This window comes from Ambystoma mexicanum, chromosome 2q (genome assembly GCF_040938575.1).
Source record: "Ambystoma mexicanum isolate Mex_15411 chromosome 2q, UKY_AmexF1_1, whole genome shotgun sequence".
NCBI lineage: Eukaryota > Metazoa > Chordata > Amphibia > Caudata > Ambystomatidae > Ambystoma > Ambystoma mexicanum.
In genome coordinates this window covers 877,841,204-877,867,527 of record NC_090924.1, presented here as the reverse complement: position 1 = coordinate 877,867,527, position 26,324 = coordinate 877,841,204, and the positions used below count along the sequence as shown (strand labels likewise).

The window sequence follows — 26,324 nt, the reverse complement described above, 5'->3', positions numbered from 1 at the left end:
GGAGGCAAGGGCGCCTCCAAAAGTTCCGGCGGCGGTTTCTCCACCTACCGTCAAGCGGCCCGCTCGTCGGCTCAGGAGGCCTACAGAGGACGAGGCAAGTCTGGCGGACCCCGCCGTCGTCGCCAAGGAGGTCAAGGCGGCAAAGCCTCGTCGAAGCAGGATTGAACCGGCCGTGGGGTCGGGCCCCCACCGAAGCACCCCGGTGGGAGGCCGGCTGGCGAGCTTCGTCAGCGTGTGGGAGTCCATCTCCACCGACCGTTGGGTGCTGGACGCCTTGGCCCGGGGCCACGCGCTCGAGTTTCAAAGAAGGTGTCCGCGCGTCCCCCCCGTGGCCAGGAAAGAACTTCACGTCCCTCAACTTCTCCTGGAAGTAAAGGCGATGCTCAGGAAGGGCGCCATCAAACTCGTCCCAAAGAGGCTTCGGGGCTCCGGAGTTTACTCGAGATACTTCCTCGTGAAGAAGAAGACGGGGGGATGGCGCCCCATCCTGGACCTGCGACGTCTGAACAAGTTCATCAAGGCGCAAAAGTTCTGGATGGTCACCTTCCAGCACGTCCTGGGTCAGCTGGAGGAAGGAGACTTCCTGTCGTCGTTGGATTTGGAGGATGCCTACTTCCATATTCCCATCCTAAAGGGGCACCGAAAATTCCTCAGGTTTGTGGTCCAAGGGCGTCACTACCAGTTCAAAGCCCTCCCCTTCGGACTACGGTCGGCACCCAGGGTATTCACCAAGTGCCTTGCACTGGTGGCGGCGCAGCTGCGCCGCGAGGGGATCCACGTCTACCCCTACCTGGACGACTGGCTCATCCGAGCCAAGGCGAGGGAGCTCGCCGTGGATCACACGGCAAGGACCGTCCAACTTCTCACAGACCTGGGATTCTCCGTGAACTACGCCAAGTCCCACCTGGTACCCGCGCAAAACGCACTGTTTCTGGGAGCGAAGCTCGACACAGTGTCCCTTCTGGCCTCCCCATCGGAGGAAAGGACCAGGTCCATCCTGGGCAAGGTACAGCGGATGTTGGTTTCCGACGCGGCCAAGGTGAGGTCCATCAAGTCCCTCCTCGGAATGGTGTCTTCTTGCATCTACCTCATTCCCTTGTGCAGGCTCCGGATGCGCCCGTTGCAGGAGTTCCTGGACGCGCGCTGGATCCAAACGACGGGCGGCTTCGAGGAGAGGATCACACTCGACGAGAGTTTCCGCCGAGCAGTCCGGTGGTGGGGCATCCGCGCGCATCTGACGCCGGGCATGGACTTCCAGACCCCAGACCACCAGGAGACAGTGACCACGGATGCCTCCCTGGAAGGGTGGGGAGCGCACACCGAAAATCTGCACGCGAGAGGCCTTTGGCTCCCGACGGAGAAGTCCCTCCATATCAACGTCCTGGAGCTCCGTGCAGTGTTCTGGGCCCTCAGGTCCTTCCTTCCGTCCCTCAAGGGCAAGGTGGTGAGGATCTTCACCGACAACACCACCACCATGTTTTACATCAGGAAACAGGGCGGAACCAGGTCCCCAGCACTGTCCAAGGAGGCGCAGGACCTGTGGCATTGGGCCGTCGCCCAAAGGATGTTTCTGGTGCCGTTTCATCTGGCAGGGATAAAAAACACCATCGCCAACTCCCTCAGCAGGGAGCTGCGCTCGTGCCACGAGTGGGAACTACGGCAGGATCTAGTGGATCGCCTCTTCCGACGGTGGGGCACACCCCAGATCGACCTGTTCGCGACGGCGACGAACTCCAAGTGCCGGAGGTTCGCCAGCAGGTTTCCCCAGGCGAGGAGCATGGGCGATGCTTTCTCGTTCCCCTGGGAGGGCCTGTTCCTCTACGCGTTCCCTCCTTTGCCACTGCTAATCCGGCTCGTCAACCAGCTCAAGAGGTCACGGTGCAGGATGATCCTCGTCGCACCTGCGTGGCCGAGGCAGATATGGTTCCCGGACCTTCTGGACTTGTCAGCGTCCCCGCCAATTAAGCTGCCGGTGGACGCAGATCTACTCTCCAGGGAAGGAGGCGCCATCCTCCACCACGACCCGAAATCGCTGAACTTGCAGGCCTGGCTCCTGCAGCGCTAGAGTTTGGAGGATACGACATACCGGCCGACTGCAGAGAGGTTCTTGCAAAGGCCAGGGCGTCCTCGACTCTTAAATGCTACGGACACAAATGGAAGAGGTTCTCTGTCTGGTGCCACGCACAGAAGATTAACCCTCTACGGATTACGGCTCCCCAGGTACTGCCGTACCTGCTGACGCTGGCCAAAGCTGGACTGGCACATGCGTCCATCAAGATTCATCTTGCTGCGATCTCCCGATACACCAGAACCACGGGCCGGACGTCCTTGTGGTCTCATCGTCTGGTGAAAGAGTTCATGAAGGGACTGTTCAGATCGTTCCCGCCGGTGAAGGCTCCGGCCCCGGCGTGGGAGCTCAACGTGGTGCTGACCAAGCTCATGGGACCTCCTTTCGAGCCTCTGCACTCGGCCCCATTGAAGTTTCTGTCGTGGAAAACAGCGTTTCTTGTGGCCATCACCTCCGCACGACGAGTGGGAGAGATCCAGGCCCTTTCCTGCAAGGCCCCGTACTTGACTTTTCACGACACGAGGGTAGTGCTCAGGACGCACCCCTCCTTCATGCCCAAGGTACCGTCGGACTTCCATCTCAACGAACCCTTGGTGTTGCCTGTGTTCTTCCCGTCGCCTTCGTCGCCGGCTGAGAGGACTTTGCACTCGCTGGATGTGGCTAGAGCGCTGAAGTTCTACGTGGACCGCACGAAGTGTTTTCGGAAGACGTCACAACTCTTTGTGAACTTTGGACCTGTCAATCAGGGGAAGGCTCTCTCGAAGGCTTCCATTTCCAGATGGCTCTCCGGCTGTATCATGTACTGTCATCGGTTGGCAAACCGACCGCTGCCTGGCCGTCCGAGAGCCCATTCCACCAGAGCGATCGCAGCTACCACGGCGTTCCTTTCTGGTGTGCCCCTGCTGGACATATGCAGGGCTGCTACGTGGAGGTCGACGCACACCTTCACGAAATTCTACTGCGTCGACCAGGATTCCAGGGAGGAGTCCAGGGTCGGCCAAGCAGTGCTGCGCAACCTGTTCGCCTGAGGTGAGCCTGGTGAGGAGGTAAGATGCTTAATGTTGAGTTTGATGTAATGCTTAATGTTGAGCCTTTGCCACCTCCCGTGGTTGTGCATGTGTGTACTGCTATGTATTCTTTATTCATGAGCATGTGAATCCATGCCAGACCCCATGCTGGAGAAGGAACAAGTTACTTACCTGTAACTGTTGTTCTTCAGCATGGGTCTGGCATGGATTCACATGCGAACCCTCCCGCCTACCCCTCTGCGGCTCTTCACTTGGTCATACTGCCACTTCACGTGCTTCCAAATCTGAAGATGGCTGCCAGAGGCGGTGCTTAGGTAGAGGGCAGTCATTGGCTGTGGTCAGTATGACGCAGAGACCAGTGATTGGTTATTACTACGAAAGACAGATCAGAAACGAAACTGATACTAGTTTTTTCTTTACCGAGGATTCCCAGCCTGACGACGGGGAATATTCATGAGCATGTGAATCCATGCCCGACCCATGCTGGAGAACAACAGTTACAGGTAAGTAACTTGTTCCTTATTTCTCTTTAAATAACTATTAAGACCCCCTAACATTCCAAGTAATTATTCTAAGGTCCCCCATGGCATGACCGAATCCCTCTCCTCCTCCCACCAGTGCAGTACAGACTCAACCGTTCGACTCTTCTATATAGGCACGTATTCAAACTGGAACTCCCCAAAACTATATACACAACAAACTTTCCCTCCTAACCCATCCTCACCCAACAACACCTTCCCCAACTGTTGCCCAGCTCCATCCCTGGATCTCAGGCACCCCCACATCTAGCCCTGCCTAGCAAGTCTATACTCGGGGCTCAGTAGGGTGAAGTCGCCCTAATGGCCTCTTAACTACTTATTCTCAGGGGTAGGTTGCTTCCATCCCTTTGCTCCTATTTCCCATTTTACTATGCATAATATTAATGCTATTCAGTTCCAGCATGCAGTTAATTCACTATATTCCAGTCCAGCTGGAGCACAAGGTCCAAAGGCTACAGAATGTCAATCGAATCTCCCACGTTCTCATAACCAGTCCACCCTCCCACTTATCCCCTTAATGTCCACGACACAGACTCCTCACTTATGCTCCAGACGATCTCGGTCAGCCTCCTGTTCTGGGCAGCCCTTCAGATCCAGCCACGACGCTGCCTCCTCCGGGGTGTCCAAGAAAAGCGCCCTGCTCCTGTGCAACACCTTTAGTTTCGCCGGGTATAGAAGCATATATTTGATGCCCGCCGTGCGCAGCCTCCTCTTGACGGCCACATAACTATACCTTTGCCTCTGCACCAGTATCGTGTAATCCAGGTACGCCGTGATGTTGGTGGATGCTCTCTCAATTGTTCCGCCCTTACGAAAATACTCCAGGATCTTTTCCCTGTCTTTGTAGTTCAGGATCCTTGCGATTATCGGCCTCGGCGGGGCCCCAGGTCGTGGTTTCCTCACCAAGGCTTGATGTGCATGCTCAAAAGTAAACCCCTGTGAGAGTTTGACTGCTCCCATCTCCTGGAGGATCATGTTCTCCACATAGTCCGTGGGGTCATGGCTCTCTTCTCCCTCGGGCAGGCCAACCACTCGTATGTTGTTTCTTCTTGCCCTTCCCTCCGCTTCTTCCACTCGATTCTCAAGGTTGGTGACCTGCTGTTTTAACACATTGACCTCCTTTGCATTGTTCGTGCTGACATCCATGTTAACCTTCGCTGCGCTTTCCAAGCCACTCGTGGTCTCCGCTAGCGCTCTGACATCTTATCGTAGCAGGGTGACTTTGATTCCCACAGCATCAATTTTGTTCTCCAGGGCTGTCTGCAGGTCCGCTATTGCTGTGCCCCATTGGGTACTCCGTTCCGTTATGGCCGCTAGGACCTGACGGTTATCGCCTTCTGAGGCGCCATCTGCTGAGGTCACACCCGTGCTCTGTGCCGCTGTCGTAGGGGTCCACTGTGTTTTCGCAAAGACCTCCATTGTGGATTGTTTGGACTTGGCTCTCAGTCCTTTCACAGACATCTCGCAATTCTCCTGCGTGTCTGGTTCCCACAATTCAGAGACGTGTCGTTCTCACGTCCTCTGGGCGCTGGGGCATCAGCTTCAGCAGGTTGCGTTATGTTGCGGCACGCGACAATATGTTTACAATGGATTGTCTTCTCCCACGTTTTCCTACTGCGCACTATTATCCATACGCCATCAGCGTGTTTCAAAGGATCACACAGTACCCAATGTTAGTTCTCACCGCCCTTGCATTGGCCTGCCAGGTCACATGTAGGTTTTCACAAAGTTAGGGTATGTCCTTGCTATAATATGTCACACGCTCACATGCCTCAGCCGTCAATTTATTTCCATTACTCTCATTTTGCCTCATCGGGAGGTACTGCAGCGTTCCACTTCCCGGATTGCCCCCAGTCCTCTTTCAGCCCGCGGGGTCTCTCATATGTAGCTGTGATGTGCCACTATTTCGGTGCAGGACTTTCCCAGGTCGTAGTGTCTGTATGTAGTATGGCAGAGGGTCTGCCAGCACTCCACGCAACATACAGCGCTATACTATCTCCTTGTGCATCCACCAACCTGCTATTTATTGGCCTTTGTGAGTGCAGTATGCTGATCGCAAGCTCCATTTCGTTGGGCGATCTGCCAGGGATCACGCTCCGGTGCGCACAGCACATGGCGCCCGTTTTAAGAGCCCTCGGCCGTGAGCCGACATCAGCTGTATGTGGCAGTGGCAGCCCACTGTTGTACAGAGTCAGCCGCTGCTTTCCGCCTCAGGCTTTGCGCCCAGCGGGCGCAGCCCCTTTGTTCTGGATTCCGGTGATCAGGCACGAGCACCCGATGTTTTTCTCCAGTGCAGTACTGTCCAAAGCTGCACCGGCAGAGGAGGCACGCTGTTAGCAGCCGGGAGCAACTGCAAATGTCTCTTCATATATTTATTCCGCCGCGTGTTACTGTAGCCGTCTAACAGAGCCGGCAATCCCATTACAGGGATGCTTCACACAGGATCCCTTTGTTCTCTGCGATCGCCACTGGTTTATAGTCAAAAAGTCAAATCCAATAATGTCAAAAGTCGAAAACAAAAATGTCGAATTTTACCCTTTTTTTTTACCCCCGGAGCCCAAAAAAATATATAAATAAAAAAATAAAAAATTCGACATTTTTGTTTTTGACTTTTTGGATTCGACATTTTTGTAATTCGACATTATTGGTTCGACATTATGACTGGACACCATCGCCGCCATTTTGACGTTGCACTCGCAGCCGCTCTCAGAGATATAATGTATCCGTCTGGCTGCTCCTCGGTCCCGCGTGTGCCGCCTGCACGCTCATGCTCTGCCAGATGCCTTCCGACGCGTTGCAATGTATTTTGCAGCTAGAATCGAGTAAAATAAAGTGCGTTTACAGACGGATCTGAACGTCGGATCACAGAGCATACAGGGCTCGCAGCCTATTCCATGGCTACCTAAGCCACGCCCCCAGCTTTGGCTATTATGGCCACACCGCCTCCTGGACCATTGGTTCTATCGTTTCTTAGAATGGTGTAGTCAGGGGGATAGCGATAGTTAATAGTGGGCCTGATGCTTGGTGCAGCCACGTTTCTGTGACTATTAGTAGGTCTAGGTTTTGTTCGGTAATGAGGTCGTGGGTCTCAATGGCATGAGCTCCAAGTGATCGAGCATTAATTAGAGCACATATGAGTTTGAGTGGGGTCTCTGGTCGGGTGGTAGTCGGAGTCAACACATCAAAGGGTGTGTGAGGTTGTTTTGCTATGCCTATAGGTAGTGGCTTCTGGGATTTATTATTATGGAGACAGCTAGTTTTCTGCTCCTTTTGCGGAGCTAGTAACACTTTGCGTGTGCCAAGGAGTTGATTTTTGCGTGATCTTAGGCGACGTAGCCTAGTGAGGCCTGAAATGGGATTGGAAGTTGCAGCGTATGCCTGTTCTGTGGTCGTCATAGGACTGATTGTAAGCGGTTCTAGGTTGTTGGAGCAATTTAATGGGCATTTGGTGGTGTTGGTATTATGCCTAAATGGGAAGGGTGGAGTGGTTGGTAGGAAAGGGGCGGGGCAGGGTATGGGATAATGTAGTTAGCAGCATATTCTAGATAGGCCATCATTTTGGGTGAGGAAGTAGTTTCCTGCGCACGGTAGGCAGTCTTCTACAATACGATATGGGAACATGATAACAAACAAGAGACTGAGCATGATTATGTACTAGGTGAAGAGCAGATGGAGTGCAGCTAAAGCACACGAGTCGACAACAAAACCTAACTTTGATATAGGTTATACGTGACAATAATCACTTTAGAATAATAGTAATGTTGCCCTATGAGGTGATGATTCTAACGGTGCAGCGCACCGAATATCCACTATTCTGCTTCTTTGTTCCTTACGTGATGAACATAGAGACATATCAGAGTTATGCATTAAACGTACTGTTAGCTGTCTTCTAATCATATATTCTCCAGGTCAGTGACGATAATATAGAGTTGCAGAAAAAGCACAATATTAGTTAGAAAACGAGGTTCATTAGTTAACATAGACACCAGAAAAGCTTTTGAATTTTCCGGGTACCATTAGCTTACAGAGAGAACACAAATGTGAAGAGAATACGGGCCTCTTGGTAAGATGGCCTCCAATAGCTACATTAGCATTAGCGGTCTAAGTTTAACATAGTGAGTCTTGCTATCGTAGAGAGGGCAGCAACGTACCCTAACTGGGATGTTGCAGTATTTGCTACAATGTTACTAGATGCGAGTATACAATGTTGCACAAAATGATCATAGAGATTACTGGGTACGTTTCTGCGAGCATGTAAACAACCAATTACAACATTAATGCAGCATATTCCGTGATGGATAGATCTGAGCCAGACTCAGCAGGTAGGTACGCAGATATGTGGGGTGATGTTGTACTGGCGACTCAGCAGAGCAACAGTTAGCTGCGGGCAGTGGTTGCGGGTAGAGACGCGCTGAGCGAACCTCCAGGGCTTACTCAATGTAGGCAGATATTGACGTTTTAGGTCGTGGGGATTAGTTCAGGAATGACAGGTTTGACGATGCGCATATATATATATATATTTCTGAGGCTTGTGGAATCTGCTTAGATCACATGCTGTGCATAGGCTGACATCTAGTGGAAGCTGCAGAGTATTACAGTTTGTTTTGTGAAACTTGAAAAGGGGCGTTGAACTAGGGCGTGCCAGTAATACTATCCCTAGTGTGACGTCCACTGTACCCATGATCCTTCACGTGTGTAGGACCCTCAGATTGTTTTTTTCCGCCATACTTGTTGGAAGCATAATCACGGAGTTCCCTGGCTTTTAGCCATTTATCATATAATTACCAAAAAATCCCCGTTCTCCAACCCTACGTCGAAGATCTCCGAAGATCGATGTCGGTACTCGAGACCGAAGAACAACAGCCGTCGGACTACACAACGGACTCTGGGCCTTGGAAGGCCTCTGCCCTGTGCAAGTAGGGAGAGTGGGGGGTGGATATACACACACTAGTTTCCTACATATACCGCCTGCTGCCAAATATTGACATATGGAGAGTACTCCCTTTGAATTCTGCCCGAAGTGCAACCGTAAATTTCCCTGGGTAGACCAGCATAATACCTGTGTCTTCCAAGGGACCATCCTGAGGCAAATTGTAGAGCTTGTAAGCTCTTCAAAGCCAAGACACTCAAGGACTGCTCGAACAAGCGTTGGGCCCACTACGCCAGGCAGCTAGAGGCCATAGACGCAGTGGGTTCCTTCAGCGATGGCAGCGACGCCACCTTATCGGACGGCGAGGGCACAGGGGTGTCGTCAGGCAGCCACGCGCAATCCCCCCGACCTCGGAGGACTGACTGGCGGTTCAGTTATGGGGACAACACCCGGCGGCAAGAGCGCGACACACGCACCTTCCACCAAGCGCACAAACCCCAGCCGAGATTCGACACATGTCGAGCGATTGGCAAAAGAAGGCATCTAGAGAGCGGTCCGCCGAATCGGTGTCCTCTGGGCGTTCAGGTCGCGGTCGCCTCACGACACGAAGCAACCGTCCACGGTTGCTAAGGGTGCCACATTACCTAAAGTTATTGAGGCCTGGTAGTCAGAAGACCATTCCAACCTCTTCCCTCAAGTAGCACGCTCAAAGTCTACTTCTGAGATGCCACGCCCGTCTTCCAAGACTTCAGAATCTCGCACACCCTCTGGATCTAGACACGCTGTGTCGAAAGCCACCTCCAAATCTCAACACCAGGCGTCGAAACATCCAGAAAACCCTAAAGGCCCAGGAAAACATTCCTCTAGCCATGGGAAGGGGGAGAAACAGCAGAAAAAGACCTTAGAACATCAGGTTCAAAAGGAAAAACAGAAGGACCCTAAATCTTTAGAAAAATCCAAAGTCCCTGACCCTGTCACCAAGACAACAACTGTTCCTGCCACTGCTCAGGTTATAGGCATGGAGGAAGAGGATGAGGATCCTGTAGTCATCCCTAGTTTCAAATTTGAGTTCTGACGACATTGATGGGGTAATGAGAAGAATGTTATTTGTGAGAAAGACCCCAGTTATTTCCACAGCTATACCAGCACTCCAGCTACCTCGACCCCTCCGAGGTCCAAGTCCTCTCAACCCTCTGCTAAGAGACTCAGTTTTGAGGATCCAGCGCAGGGCCCTTTTACTGAATCTTTATTAATCGAACCATACCACCCAGAGTCCTTCGGTGAAACAGACACTCGCATGCTGGAAGAACAGGCAGGGGTTTCTTACTACGGGGACGATGAGGACCAGGAAGAGGAAGACGAGGCGGAGGCCTATAGTCTTGACTCCCCCATTCACAAAGATCCCCCTGTGAATGACTCACCGGTGGACAATCAGCCTTTACTTAATGAGGTTTTAGCTAAGGCTGCAGCCCATTTTCAAATTGACACACAGGGTGTCCAAGAAGAGAGAGATTTTGCAGAAGAAATTCTAGGGGACAGGAAATCCATTGCCCAAACTATCCCCATTTTATAATCAATTCAACGCAGAATCGATCCTTTTCTGGTAACCCCTAACCTTACTCGGCGATCCAACCCACGAGTAGAAAAGTTATTTAGGGCCGCTCCCTCTGATCCACTATACATAAGGGGTCAGTTAAAACCTGACTCATTGGTGGTTACAACCACCAGAAAGAGGGCGGGAACACCACCAGCTTCTTCTGAGGCACCCCCAGACAAAAAGAGCAAGAGAATATATGCTCTGGGGAGGAAGGTGGCATCCACGTCAGCATACCAAGCACGCATTGCCAACACCACTACTCTGCTAGCAAGCTACAACTGCCACCAATGGGAACAGGTAGCTTCCCTCATTGCCTCTGCACCCGAACCTCTAAAGAGCCAGTTGGCCCAAATTGCAACAGACTGAAGATCAGTGTATGGATGCATTCTTAAAGCAAACTTCGATGCAGCAGATAATGCAGGGAGACTGATAACAGAAAGCACAGTTCTTAAACACCATGCTTGGCTAAGACAATCAGGGTTTAAGCCTGAGACCCAAGCCACCCTCATAGACATGCCGGTAGAACCGAACGTCCTATTTGGGAAAGCAGTGGAGGAAGCACTGAAAACGGCTAAAGACGAATATGCAACCGTTGGCCAACTAACAAATTAGCCCTCAGGTCAAAGGGGTAATAACAATAATTTTCGTCGCTTTCACGGCCAAAACTCCCAAAGAGGGTCCAATTACTATCAGAATCAGGGAACCTCATGGGGCGGTAATCAACAGGCTATCCAAGGTTTCACCAGAGGTCAAAAGAGGGGCCACGGTAGGGGGAGAGGCAGCCCAGGTAGAGGGTCTACGCCACCCAATAAACAGTGACGTTCCGCTCCGGGTCCCTTCCCATGGATCCCCAGTAGGGTGGCGCATTTCCACCTTCACCCACGCATGGGAAGGGATCACTTCGGAACAGATGGGTGCTGTCCACAGTGCCCGCGGGATACTGTATAGAGCTAGTAGAATGCCCCCGCAACCATCCTCCAAGACAGAAGATCCACTCCTTGGAGTACCAAAGAATCCTCCTCGAGGAGATTGTCGTTCTTCTTGTAAAGGACGCAATAGAACTTGTCCCGGCAACCAGGTAAACAAGGGTATTTATTCAACCCACTTCCTTGTTCCAAAAAAAGATCTAACAATGCGCCCAGTATTAGACTTGCGCCCTGCCAATAAGTATGTCAAGCCACAAAAATTCTGCATGACTACACTCCAAGAGGTAATCCCCCTACTAAAAAGAGGGGATTACATGGCAACATTGGATATGAAAGATGCCTATTTTCATATTTATATGTTCCCAGCGCACAGAAGATTCTTACGCTTCAAGGTAGACATCCAGCACTACCAGTTCAAAGTGCTGCCCTTCGGAATAGCCTCAGCTACAACAGTATTCACCAGGTGGTGGCGCACCTACGCAGCGAGGCAATCCCGGTGTACCCTTACCTGGACGACTGGCTCATCACAGGGGAAACCCCCATAATTTGCAGATCCAACATTCAAAGAACAATCAACCTCCTCTTCCAATTGGGCTTCTCAATCAACGAGAAAAAATTAAGCCTGGTGCCAAGCACCAAGAAGTTCCTAGGAGCTGTCCTAAACACCCAAGAGGGGTTGGCCTTTCCGTCAGAGGAAAGAATTCGGAATCTGTTGCTGCAAATTCCTCAATATCAGACCGGTCGCCAGATAAGGGTGCGCAAAGCGATGTGTTTACTAGGCATGATGGCATCATGCATTTACCTGGTTCCCCATGCGCGTCTGCGCATGTTACTCATGCAGGAATGGTGGTTGGTGAAACAGTGGTCTCAGGCAAGTGGTCAGTGGGACGATCTAGTGGTTGTTTCGCCAACACTGGTACAGAGTCTTCGCTGGTGGACAAGAGAGAATCTTTCAAGGGGGAAACCCTTTTACGATCCAGAAATACAGGCCGTTGTCACAACAGATGCCTTCCTGGCAGGGTGGGGAGCTCACTACCTTCACCATACAGCTCAGGGTCTCTGGTCTCACCCAGTGGCTCAGAATCACATCAATCTGCTAGAACTTCTGGCAGTCCTCAGAGCGCTTCGGGCATTCGAACCCCTCCTATCCAACCAGTCAGTGCAGATACTAAACAAACGGGGGGTCCTCGTTCGCCTAATCTGTCCAAGCTTGCCCAGAAAATTTGGAAATGGGCACTCAGGCGGAAGATTTACCTGTCATCCCAACATGTTCCAGGGGATCTCAATTCACTAGAAGACGCTCTGAGCAGAGATCCCCTCCCAGAGGAACACAAATGGCGACTATATGAAGTCAGTGGGGTTTCCCCACTATAGACCTATTTGCCACAGAAGAAAACAGATGGTGCCCAGGCTTTGCATCCAGGTTTCCTCAGCCACGCTCCAGGGGGAACGCTCTATGGATGTATTGGTCAGGGATGTTTGCCAATGCTTTTCCACCAACCGCTGTGATGAGGAAGGTGGTCAACAAGATACACAGGGAATCGATGACGCTCATCCTAGTTGCTCCTATGTGGGTGAGACAACCGTGGTTTCCACACCTACGCAAACTGGCGGTGTGTGACCCCATCAGACTCCCGTCCTGGTACAACCTACTTTCCCAGCACGAAGGGCAAACAGTGCATCGTCAACCCAACTCATTGAACTTGGCAGCATGGCTCCTGAAGTCAGAGTTCGGGCATCTCAATTTACCCCAGAGATGTATGGATATCTTAAAAGAATCAAGAAAACCTAACACAAGGCACTGTTATTTTGATAAGTGGAAAAGATTTGTTATTTGGTGCCAGAATAAGCAAATCAACCCAGTTGATTATACTCCTAATGTTGTCACCTATATGCTCCACCTATTGGATTCATGGTTCGTGTTTAACTCAATTAAAGTGCACCTGGCAGCTTTATCAGCCTACACCACTTCCCATAACAAGGTATCATGGTGGAAAGTGCCAGTTGTCAAAGCATCTATGGAAGGGGTGAAGAGACTCCACTCTCCAATTTCTAACCCACCACCAGGTTGGGACCTTAATGTGGTACTTGCTAAGCACATGGGACCTCCCTTTGAGCCCATGCACAAATCTAGTCTCAAACACCTGACTTATAAAACTGCCTTCTTAGTAGCCATCTCCAACATAAGAAGGGTCAGTGAAAGTCAAGCTCTGTCAGTGCAGGATCCTTTCTTTACTATTCATAAGGATAAACTGGTTTTATGCACCCACCCTAGGTTCTCACCCAAGTTTATTTCCAAATTCCATGTTAACCAGTCTATTGAGCTACCTGCCTTCTTCCAAGAACCCAAGAGCTCTGCTGAGGTGAAACTCCACACACTAGATGTGAGGATGGCAGTCCTCTACTATGTAGACAATACCAGACTGCTAAGAAAAACCGATCAGCTGTTCATCTCCATGGCTCCAGGCAGAGAGGGAGATTGTGTCTCTAAGAATGCCATCTCTAAGTGGATAGTCAGATTTATCCAACTGTGCTATTCCCTTTCAGATAAAACACTGCCTTTTACGCCAAGGGACCACTCTACAAGAGGTACTGGAGCCACTCTGGCTTTCATTGCAAATGTGCCCCTTGACAGCATTTACAAAGCAGCTACATGGAACTCTATTCACACCTTTACACAGCACTACTGCATTGACACTCATTCCAAGACAGATACTCAAGTGGGTCAGGCGGTTCAACGACACTTGTTCGCTCGTGAACCTTCACTTCCCACCTCCTTCTTCTAACACTGCTCGCTAATCTATGCACAGCATGTGATCTAAGCAGATTCCCCAAGCCTCAGAAGGGATACATTACTCACCATAATCATATTTCTGATGCTTGTATCTGCTTAGATTCACATATGCCCGCCCTTCCTCCCCTCTGAGAGAAGGCGCATGGATGCTTGTAGTCTTTTCTATCTTATCTGCTTGGATACTCTGTACTCACGCTACTCCTCATGCCAGAAAAAATACAATCAGAGGGATTTACACGTGTGAGGGATCATGGGTACAGGGAACGTCACACTAGGTATAGTATCACTGGCACACCCTGGTTCGACTCCCTTTTTTGAGTTTCGTTCTAAGCAGATACAAGCATCAGAAATACAATTACAGTGAGTATTATATATTTTTCGGGGAAAAAACGTAAGTTTAAGCGCAGTTAAGGTGAGTACATTTAACGCAACAAAACACTTGAAATTCAGCGCATTGGAAAACTCAGGACCGGCTTAACTCTGCGTGTTCCCGTTGATCTCACCCATAATGCCATATCCCCCAGACAAAAACGCATTAATGGGGATATGGCGTCATGGGGGAAATCAACGGGAACGCACCGAGTTAAGCCAGTCCTGAGTTTCCCAATGTTTCCCAATGCAGTGAAATTCAAGGGTTTTGATTGTAAGGGTTTTGTTATACCATTGTTTTCACGCTCCATTTTCTTCTTAACATTACAGCTTTTGGCGGTGCGTACTCTCCATTTTTTTTTCAACACTAACAGGTTGTCTGGCCATGGCTTCGGCACTGTAGCTGTAAACATACATACCTTTTTTAATAATCACTTTTTTCTGTAGCCACGGCTACATTGTAATGAACCACAGATACCCTCTGTTATTTATAGTCATTGTACTGGCAGTAATCAGGGGAAAACCTGCTTTTCTGCCCTCCAAGCACTCACCAAGTGTCCACCCTCATCTGTGCCTGCTCCCCCCCATGGTCTCCTCACCTCCCCTGCCCTCTCCCATTCCTCGCACAACACTCGTTGTTTCTCAGTTGAAATGTCGGGTAGCCGCGGTTATACCCAAGGGTATGTGAAAAATGTTTGAGCCTCGTGTTGCAAACTTGGTCCCTAGCCCCCCTCCAACTCACAAATTTAACTTGGTGTCCTCTTGCCTCTATCCTCCAACCCCTCTCTCTCTCCTCCCAACCTCTAGTTTGATGGTATTTGCATGTTTTTTGACCTGCAAATGGCTTTTTTCTATGTTTTTATTTTCCGGTATCCTGGGGTATAACAGTGGGTATCTCTCACATCAAAAACATAAAAATATGGCGCCGTTTCATTTACAAACACCCTACTTCTCAATGTACCCTGGTAGATATAGCTATTTATTTTGGAGACGCGGGCATCCCCTTATCAGTCAAATATTTTAAAAATTACTGGACGGAATAACCTCAAACCACAAAGGTCAACGCTTCATGCCCAAGTTGTTTCAAACTAGTCCAAATCCATCCAGTTGTTTTTGGTTGTGCTGTGGAACACAAATTTACCTTTTTTGTCTATGGGCAAATTAATGGGACTTTAAGCATCTTTCCAAAACTTTCCAGTCTGGAAGGGGGGATGCTGACTGCGTGGTGGTTGCCCAGACATACACAATTTCTGCCAGATCTGTCACACAAGTCAAAGGTTACTAGCAATAAACTTTTTTGATTTCCTATGTAAAGCAACTTTCACAAATATATTTTTAATAAGCAGTATATTGGCGCCTGTGTTCGCCGTGATGCCGCTTTGAACCAATGGTTACTATCAGTCCTGTTCATTCCTCTGTGTAAAGCAACCACTTCCCATTTGTAAATATAATAAATAAGCTTGTTAAACACTTTTTTGTTAATGCGTCATACTGCAGATTGAGAAAATGAATGGAAGTCGCATATTTTTTCCTCTCAATATATGTGCCTCACCCCCGCCCCCAACTCCTCATAAATCCTGCAGGCCCTCTCAAAATATTGCGCAATAATAATAATAAAACGTGGGTCTAGATGCCCAAAAATGTTTGCAAAAATGTGTTGTTGTCAGCCACAATACAGAGGAATGGAAAGAAATGTGGAAAGTTCAAGACGGAAACCAAAGGTCATGATGGGTCTGTCTGTGTGTGTGTGTGTATATATATATATATTTAATATATATATATTTAAGCATTGTTTATATTGCATAAGCTACAATACTCTCTTCTTTAAAGTTTGTTTTACGCAAATAAATACTATGGCAGCCGTAGTGTTGTAAAAGAAAAATACATTTGAGTGATATGTATTGTCAGAAAGTTTTGATTAAGTTGAGTGCACTGTATGCATTTTGGAGTAACATTAATCCACACCATAGGTTTCTCTTACCCCAGGGAGGTACTTGCAAGCCAGCGCTCCATCGCAGTAATCACTGAGATGATCCACACTGCAAGTTTAGTTCATGATGATGTGATTGATGGCTCAGACTCCCGAAGAGGAAAGAAGACGGTGAATCATATGTGGGGTGAAAGGAAGGTGAGCTACTAATGGGAGAAGTTGCTGGATCTTTTAAGGATAGATCTTTATTTGTGAGCCATTCAACTTACTTTGACTTTTTGCAAGCCTTTTGCTCCAGTGCAAAAGGCTTTGCATGTTTGCTAATTTGCATTCCCACAACTCCTTGCTGATGTGGCTCTGAACAGGAGGTGAACATCCATCGATGGCTACTAGGTGGCGTTGTGGCATTTGTGACTTGGCTCATGTATTATCTGGTCTATTTGTGTGTGTGTGTTTAATATAATTTGCAGACAGAAAGAGGGTGGCAATGCCACAACTCTGGGTCCCAGCTGCAATCCGCTCACAGTCCAACTCTTCGTCATTATTCAATATTCCCTCTGTGCGGGGGAGGGTGGCTTCCAACAGTGTAACACTCCAGAGTCGGGCACAGTTAACCTGGGTGCAGTCCCTCTGGACACTGGAGCCCCAGTCTCCAGTAACAGTTGTAGACAAAAATAGGGTACCAGGGCTGCAACTCTGGGTCCCAGCAGCAATCAGGTTACCGTCCAGTGATGTTCTCCTCCTAGCGTGCGCTTTTATGCCTCAGCAATCCTCAGGAAGGTAGATCTGATTCAGGCATGCAAGGTTGAATCCTACTGGTTACTACCAGGGTGTTGCAGCAGGGAATTCTGGCTCCTGTGGTTCAGAGCCAGCCAGTATCCAACTCTCCCCCATTATTTAGTATTTGCCATCAGGGGAGAGGGTGAGGGTGCAGGGGGGGGGGGGTAGTTTCCAACAATGTGGCACTCCTGAGTCAGGCATAGGTAACCTGGGTGCAGCTGTGTAACCTGTGGGTCGACCATCCCTAATCCCAGCCTGGAGCTTTGGTTGGGCTGCATTACAGCTTCTCCCTCCAGAAAAGGTCAGGGCCCCTGCCGGGGTTCCCTGGGACTGCTGCTGCACTTGGGGATGGTAAACCCACATGGGAGACGGCCTCCCAAGGCCAGGGACATCACTCCGGACCCTCCTGGAGCACTGGGTGGGCCTTGTTGTAGAATTTCCCTTGGGAGGGAAGGGGACCCTGCCGGGGATCCCTGAAGCTGCCGCTGTGCTTGGAAAGGGTACACTCACATGGTGAACAGGTGCCCTAAGGCCAGGGACATTGTCCCCGACCATCCTGGAGGTCTGGCTGGGATGTGTTACAGAAATTACCTCCGGGAAGGTAGGGGGACCCTGCCGGGGCTCCTTGGTACTACCACAGCACTTGCGGATGGTCAACCCACATGGGAGTCAGCCGCCCAAGGCCAGGTACGTGATCCCCAACCATCCTGGTATTCTGGCTGGCCTGCGTTACAGCTTCTCCGTCCGGGAAAGGACAGGGAATTTCCCGGGCCTCTCGGGAACCAACGCTGGGGACGTTCAATCGACATGGGGAGTTAGACGGCCAAGACCAGGGATGTGACCCCCTACCACCCTGGAGCTCTGGCTGGGTTGCGTTACAGCTTCTCCCTCTGGGAAAGTACGGGGACCCTGCCGCGGCTCCCTAGGACTGCCGCTGCACTTAGGGCTGGACAACCCACATGGGAGACAGCCACCCAAGGCCAGGAGCATTACCCCCGACTTTCCTGGAGCTCTGGTTGGCCTGCGTTATAGCTTCTCATTCCGGGAAAGGTCTGGGACCCTGCCGGGGCTCCCTGGATCCGCTGCCAGGCTTGGGGATGGTCAAACCACATGGGTGCCAGCCGCCCAAAGCCAGGGACATCACCCCCGACCATCCTGGAGCACTGGCTGGGCTGCGTTACAGAATTTCCCTCGGGGGAGGGAAGGGGACCCTGCCGGGACTCCCTGGAGCTGCCGCTGTGCTTGGGGACGGTACACCCACATGGTAAACGGATGTCCAAGGCCGGTGACATCAACTCCAACTGTCCTGGAGTTCTGGCTGGGCTGTGTTACAGCTTTTCCCTTCAGGGAGGTATTGGCATTCTGCCCACCACCCAAATACATGTGCCCATCTGCCCCAAGGGAGGGGGCAAAACGTGCTTCCCCATGCTTTAGGCCCCGCTTACATTGTAAGTGGCCCCCTCATCACCCACCCCCCAACTTCACAAACCGATCCATGGTGGTCTAGTGGCATTGCTGGGCATGGATTGAGCGATCTGCGCCCGATCCACACCCGATCCGTGCCCAGCAATGCTTCAAATAAGGTGGTGTTGGAAAGGGGAAGAGTCGCCCCTTTCCAACAACACCTCCCTCGATCTGAACGGCACAATAATGCCACAGATCGAGGGAGAGAAAGGTGGACACTCACCTTCTCTTTTCACTGCGGCAGCCGAAAATGGCTGCCGCAGTGAAAATTACGTGTGCTGACGTGAAACTGAAGGAAATCCAACCCCCGGGCCGTGAGGAGGAGCCTCCTCCTCACATAGCCCGGGGGTTGGATTTCATTTTTGTGCGATCCCTGCTTTGCAGGGATCGCACAAAGTGAAGTGCAAAAAAGGACGAGATACCTCGTCCTTGGCACTTAAGGGGTTAAAGTCGTGCTCTTCACTTCTTTCACTGTGAATGTAGGTATACACTATGTGACAAATCCCTGGATGTCGCAACTTCTCCCCGATGGGAAGACCTTTACCATGAGGCCAGGGTGGGGAGGTTGCTCCCTGATAATCCCCCTGGTATTGGTATAATGCGGTAGGATCTCATGGGGAGGCCCCCCCCCCTCTAGGGATAAGGACAACAATGTAGGGTACAGTCCATATGAGAAAATCACACCCCCCACATAGCTTCTCCTTCCTCTGCTAACCTCTTTGTAGACAAACCTATGTATTTTTATAATGCAGAGTATGTTAAGGTTCTGGAAAGTATTGGGGCGAAGAACAGGAAGCTAAGTAAACCAAGTACTGGGACGAGTTGGGCCCGTGGTGTCAATCTGGAAAAGTGAATATCCTTCATTTGAATGACAGACGTAACTTGATGGCCCTAGGCCAACCGTCTTATGCACCGAATTATAGAAATATAGACTGATATGCTTGACCAACAAGCGGCCATTTTAAACGTAGCAAGAATCGCCATTTTGCTTGTTAACCATTGCTCATTGCTTTCTGTCTAAAACTGTTTTGCAGCTTGCAATTCTTGCGGATTCTGATTACTCTGCTCAACTGTTAACATTGTTGTCTGAATATGAAAGGGCAAGGTCGCGGGACTGAGGAGTTTGTTGAAAACTCCTCATGAGTAGCCCAGAAAGGAATGCCCACGCTTCCTCTCTGTAGCCTTGAGGGAGAGCTGCAGGGCATTTAATCGCTTCACAGCTGCCAGCCAGTCTCGTACAATGGTAGAATATGTTAGAATAAAACAGCTAAAGGCTTGAATTATGCTCTTCCTACGGCCCCCCTTCGCAAAACCCTTTAGAGCGTGTCGGCTCCCAGGACACGAATAGTACCTCATAGATAGCAAAGCATGGAATGTGGCTCTTCCCCCCGTGTGCAGCTTGCTTCCAAGAACAGAACCACCGTGTTCTGTTCAACAACTAAAAGATGCCTCTGCACTTTCTAAATTGCACATTGTTACTAGAATAGACATCGAAAGTGTCATAATTGTCATACCCGTCGGAAATGTCCATTGTCATCCCGAGTTCAAAGAAACTTAATAAAGGAGGGTGTTAAACATGACATAGCTGATTGTATGATATGCATTTTGTATATATGTAACTGATGTACGTAATTCGCTCTCTTGCGTCCCTCGAGGTCTAGGAAACTCGCGTCGCGGGGCGTGAGACCAGAATTGGCCAATTGGGATATTTTTGCTTGCAATAAACCCTAGCATTGGGAATTTGAACCTCGTGTCTGGCGCATCTTTTCGTGTATGGTTATTGCCTTGTTTCCATATCACGAGGGACCCCTAGGGGCCCCTTTCAAGATGGCGCCCGAATAGGGACCCTCCCCCACTTGCCCCATCGTATACGTTGTAATGGAGTAAAGGCGGAAGAACGGCGAGGACGGGACGATCGAGCCGGGATCAAGAGGTGTACGGGGCGCCCTGTAGAAGTGAGGAGAGATTCCTTCCGCAGCTCTGCACACATCTGATCCCTGATCGACGTACCGGGCCAGAGGGCAAAGGAGGCGAGGGTCCTGAGACGAGGCAGAAGCCAGAGAAGCGCAGACACGACGTTGGGAGAGGTTGCGTTAGGACAGGTGACTTGTTTTATCAGGTGAGTCATTCCCCGATTCAAATAAAAACCTTATTTTTCGTAGAGTGTTGATTTTGCAAATTCAAACGTCCAGGTAAAGGTTAGCTAACCAAAGGGGAAGGTTAAAGAAATATGCCTGGAGTACTGTCCACTTTAGCGGGGCTTTTCAGCTGCGGTAGACAGTCCTTGGAATATGGCCAAAGTGCACCGCCCGGCTTATGACATGTATGCAAAATATGGTGTGGGTGCGATAATATTTTGTGAAATTTGCCATAGGCAAACTAGAAAGTTACCCGACCATCAGTGGCCGATTAATGGTAGCTTTGAGATTGCGAGGATAGATAACCTAGAAAGGGTGCTGATTAGGAAAAAACGCGACCCGCAGCTTTCGAGACTGTCAAAGATTGGAGGAGGGAAGCAATGCTCCGACTTAGGAGTAGAGAGAAGCATGCGCGTAGGCACAAAACGAAGCTTGAGGTAGCAGAAGAAAAGGAGGAGGAGGAGTGGATGGCAAGTCTAAGACGGGAAGGGAGACGTGAGCAAATGAACATAGGAGTATTCCCGCAGCGGGAACTACACATAGCAGACGAATTAATGGAACATTTGTTAACTAATACGGGTCGAGCCCAAAACCAGAATCGAAACCAAACACGCCAGTAGTGACTGCGCAGGCCCAACCAGTGGCTCTCGTACCCCCTCCCGTAGCCCAAGCACTTCCCCTCACGCAAGCATTAACCCAAGCCCTACCCACAGCTCGAGCCCTCCCACAAGCGCAGACCGCAGACACGCAATTTCCCAGCACCCAGGAAGGCCCTTCACAGATGCCACCTGTGTCACTTGTCCCATCCGCACCTCCCGCTCCTGAGACAGATTCAGCACCATCCGCCCCTCCCGAAGTCGAAATTGAGACTGGGGAGGCGAGAGGCGGGGCTGAAGGAACAGGATTTGGACGGGTAACTCGAAGCACGATCAGCAAAGAAAGAAAGATTGAATTACGGCAAGAGGCAGAAATGTACATAGAAGGAAACGATGGACGGCAGCATTGGCCTCATGGTATGGGTACCGAAGAAGCGACGAGAGACAGGTAGTGTTGGAATGCATGGGGGAAATTTTGGTGGGAGAATGGAAAAAGATACTTGGGAATTTACTGCCACAGCGATTGTTAGATTTGAATAAGTTAGCACGCAGTGAGCAAAGAGATGAGGATGTAATAAAACATGTGCACAAACTCATTGAACTAAAAAAATGAAATGGAAGACAGATATGCTGAAATGTTTGCTACACCTGAATATAGTAGTGAGTGTATTAAGAAAGGTAGGAAGGAGGCGTTGAGGTTGTAAATGCAAAAATTGTGGCCGAGATTTTTTTCAGGTGGTACAAAGCATTTGCCGGTACCGGGACAAATAGGTGATAAACAAAGATTGCAGGTATGGGTAGGGGAAACAATGCGATGGATGTCGAACAAAAGAACGTCAGTGAAGGAAGTAAGTGAGATATGTAATGGGTACCCATTGGAGATGAGAAAGGAAGCGATGCGAACGATAGTAGGAGTGTAACTGCAGCAGGTCATTGGATACAATAGAGGTAGAGGAAAGGCACAAGGCAGAGGAAATTTGAATAATATGCACGGGGTGTCATTGGGAGTAAATCAATGTGCGTACTGTAAGGAGGAAGGACACTGGCGAGCGCAATGCCCGCACCTACAGAATAGAGGTGGGTTTGGTCAGAGAAGGCCTCATAGAGGACATCAGGGGTCAAACGGCCCAAGCAGAAATAGCATGCAGCAGGGATATGCCAATGGAGGTACTCAAAACCAATCATATGGTCAAAACGAAGCGCAACAGAACCAGGCATTGAACCAAAGTGTTTCGAACCAAAATCAGGGCGGGCAGGGCCAACAGAAAAATGATCAGAGTGGAGGACACCGAGGGGGGAAATGGGAATATTTTTGATACACAGCCAAACACGTATTATAGCAGCAGCAGTGACTACACATCGGACGATGTGTTACTTTCGCGATAGGATAGCCCACGGCAGGGGTCGGAACCAGTGTCTATTCCCGTGAATCAGAGAGGACCCTACGTAGAAATGAGAGTCGGGAATAAGGAGCACCGTTTCCTTGTAGATACAGGGGCACAGAAGTGTTCGATAAACCACCACTTGGTTCCGGAGATCACACTGTCGGGGCAAAAGAATGTTTCTGTAGGGTTCGCAGGTACACCAGTAATTAACCCCATGTCCGAAGCTGTCCCAATTACAATAGGAACAGTGTCCATTTCTTTTGACAGAAAATTGTGGAGAGAACTTGCTAGGATTAAATTTGTTGAGAAAATTGGGGGCAGTCATACATTGTACGGCAGATGGAGTGTTCCTCAAAATGTGGCCTTACGATGCACCGGTGACGGAATTTATGTCAAAAGCGTTACCAGAAGAGCTAAATAGAGTACCAACCTGTCTGTGGGCAATGCATGATAACAATGTAGGATGCTTGGAAATAGAGCCAGCAAAAATAACTTTGAAAGAAGGTGTTACACTACCACGAATTCCGCAGTATAAAATTTCTGTTGAAGGTGAGAAGGGATTAAAAAGTATTTTTACTGACCTGGTGAGATTGGGGGTGGGTGAAGAAATTGCAGGTAGCATGTGTAACAGCCCGATTCTTCCAGTTAGTACCCTATCGTTTCATAATTGATCTGCGCGCATTAAACAAAGTGGTAGACCCACAATTCCCTTTGGTCCCAGATGTCACAACGATACTGACAATGACACCGGCCACTGCAGAATACTTTAGTGTAGTTGATCTGAAGAACGCGTTCTTTAGCATTCCAGTGGATAAAAGCAGTAGATATCTGTTCGCGTTCACTCTAGGAGGTCGATCATTCACATTCACACGCATTCCACAAGGATACACAGAAAGCCCAAGCATTTTCAGCAGAGCGCTAAAAGAGCAGCTAGACATGCTAGAATTACCCGAAGGTTGCGTACTCTTGCAGTACATAGATGACTTGTTATTAGCTGCTGACACGAAAGAGATCTGCAAAGAAAGTACTATATTACTATTGACACACTTAGCGACCCATGGTCACAAGGCAAGTTTGAAGAAATTCCAGTATAATCAGAAGGAGGTGTCTTATTTGGGTTACCTACTTTCGAAAGAAGGGAGAAGATTAACACCAGAACGCATAGAAAGTATTTCTAGTATGCCTATTCCAAAAACTCAAAAAGGAGTGAGAGCTGTAATAGGCATGGCCTCTTATTGTCGGCAGTGGATCAGTAATTTTGCGTTGATTGTGAAGCCGATGATAAAGTTAACTAAAAAGGATGCAGTGATGCCTTTACAGTGGGATGAGGAATGTCAGAAAGCGTTTGAGCAATTGAAAGATGCATTGTGTGATGCGCCAGTTTTAGGCACTCCTAACTATAAAAAGATCTTTAGACTATTTGTGAGTGAGAGTGAAGGATGTGCATTGGCGGTTTTGACACAGGAACAAGGTGGAAGAAATAGGCCGTGCGGCTATTATTCTTCCGCGCGGGACCCTGTAGCGCGCGCACTACCACGATGTTTGCGATCCGTCGCAGCGGCTGCTGCGTCAGTGAAACAAACGGAAGGAATGGTATTGGGGCACACTTTAATTCTGATGGTGCCACATGCTATAGACGTTCTATTAAATAGGACACAAACGCAACACCTCACCTCAGCTAGACTGACAAGATATGAGCTCATCTTGTTTGCACCCCACATCCAAATTATGAGGTGTAGCGCATTGAATCCTGCAGAATTAATGTCAGTGCCCATAGCAGAAATTGGTGACAACGAATCACCACCCCATGATTGTTTAATGGTCACTGAAGAAGAAACAAAGGGAAGAATTGACTTGAGCGACATCCCACAGAAAGAGCCAGATGGGGAGTTATTTTGTGACGGCTCTTGTTTTAAATTACCTGATGGCACATCAACGGCCGCATATGCAATTACTACCCTAGAGAGTGTTGTAGAAAGCAGAAGAATCCCCTACAATTCGGCACAAGCCGCAGAAATAATAGCACTGACCCGAGCCTGTGAACTCTCTGAGAATTTGAACGTGAATATTTATACTGACAACCAGTACGCCTTTGGCGTGGTTCATAACTTTGGCCGACTTTGGGCTGAGAGGGGTTTCTTGACATCACATGGGGCCAGGATTCAGCATGGCCCTTTGATTGTGCGATTGTTGTCTGCACTCACGTTTCCAAAGCGCCTAGCTATAGTGAAATGTGAGGCGCATAAAAAAGTAACATGTAAAGTGGGAGAGGGAAACGCATTTGCAGACAGGATTGCGAAGCAAACAGCCACAGATTTGGGAAATAAAATGATGACAGTACAGACTGAGGAAGTATCTTGTATGATAGAGAATGGAGTTTCCACAGTCAAAGAAATGCAGGCTGAGGCCACGACCGAAGAGATTCAGCAGTGGGCTGAGGGCTTTGCTGAGTTAGATTTGGAGGGATGTTGGGTGGACAAAGAGACCAAGAACTGGATGTTGCCAAATTGTTACGGAACCGCAATGGGTTACAATGGCGCATAGCCCTACCCACATTTGCGCCAAGAAAATGGTACAGCATTTATCCACAGTATGGAAAAATGAGCACATAAAAAAGAATGCAGAAAGGCTAGTGCAGAATTGTATTACGTGCCTGCAACACAACGTAGGGAAAGGAACCATGACTCCAGTAGGTAGTTTTGGCCCACCCTCTATGCCATTTGAGGTGATCCATTTTGATTTCATAGAAATGGAAAGGTGCCAGAACTACAAATATGTGTTAGTGGTGATTTGTGCATTCAGCATGTGGGTGGAGGCATATCCTTTAAAAGACTGTACTGCCATGTCAACGGCAAAAGTAATGTTGGAGTATTTCTCCCGGTTTGGGTTGCCCCGTGTCCTGTGGTCAGACAACGGCCCACACTTTGTGGGCGCAGTAGTACTACAGATCTGTGCAGGTCTGCAGATAGAGAAACGATTTCACAGTTCCAGGCATCCCAGTTCTGCCGGGCTTGTTGAGAGACATAGCAGTATCTTAAAGTCAAAGATAGCTAAAATCTGTGCTGGGAGCAAGTTGAGTTGGGTGGATGCATTACCCCTAGCGCTGTTGTGCATGCGCACGTCTGTGCAGGCTAAAACTGGGCTCTCCCCCTATGAAATTATAATGGGGAGACCAGCAAATGTATGGTGCGCACCGCAGCCCAAAAGATTGTGAGGTCGAGCATCCTATGTTAAGCACGTACTGTGGCCTTTTAATGCAGAAGTTGCGTTTGATTCATCAGCAGGTGCAGGAGGCGTTACCAGTGCGATACACCGGACCGGGGCACTCGCTGGAGCCTGGAAGTTGGGTCTTAATAAAGAACTTTGAGCGGAAGACAGCATTAGCACCCAGGTGGCGCGGCCCCTACCAAGTACTTTTGGCGACGCAAGCGGCCATTCGAGTGGACGGACGGAAGGCATGGATCCATGCGACACATGCCAAAAGATTCCCAGGACTGCTGACAACTTCCGACGACCAGAGAAAGGAAACGATTTCGGAAACGAAAGAAACTGTTGCCAGCCCATTGCCACAGCATCAGCCTGAGCGAGAAGTGAAAGTTGAAACAAAGCCCAAGCGAGAAGTGAAACTCGAAACAGAGCCTGAGGAGGCTGCCAGTAAGGGGAGAGGGCGAAAAGTGCCCCAACGTTGCTCAGCAGAAACAACATCACTGCCGAGCGACACAAACCCTGCATTGCAAACACGAGCAGAAACAACGCGTGCCCCTTTGGAGCCCACCAGTTTCTGCAAATGCGCCAAAGAAAGAAACTACATCATTGCCACGGCGCTCATCGCTACCCATC

The 26,324-nt window shown here is 49.6% G+C and overlaps 1 protein-coding gene across 4 annotated transcripts in view; it reads left to right on the top strand.

Moving 5' to 3' along the window:
• Positions 1-26,324, top strand: part of PDSS1 (decaprenyl diphosphate synthase subunit 1) — a 664,271-nt gene that overhangs the window by 358,729 nt on the left and 279,218 nt on the right. For 2 of the 4 annotated variants that reach the window (XM_069648132.1, XM_069648133.1), the window contains one exon: positions 16,178-16,319. In XM_069648132.1, coding sequence (XP_069504233.1) covers positions 16,178-16,319 — 142 coding nt within the window. Of the gene's footprint in view, positions 1-16,161; positions 16,320-26,324 lie in introns of all 4 variants that reach the window. The other 2 variants (XM_069648131.1, XM_069648134.1) reach the window with 1 other exon arrangement.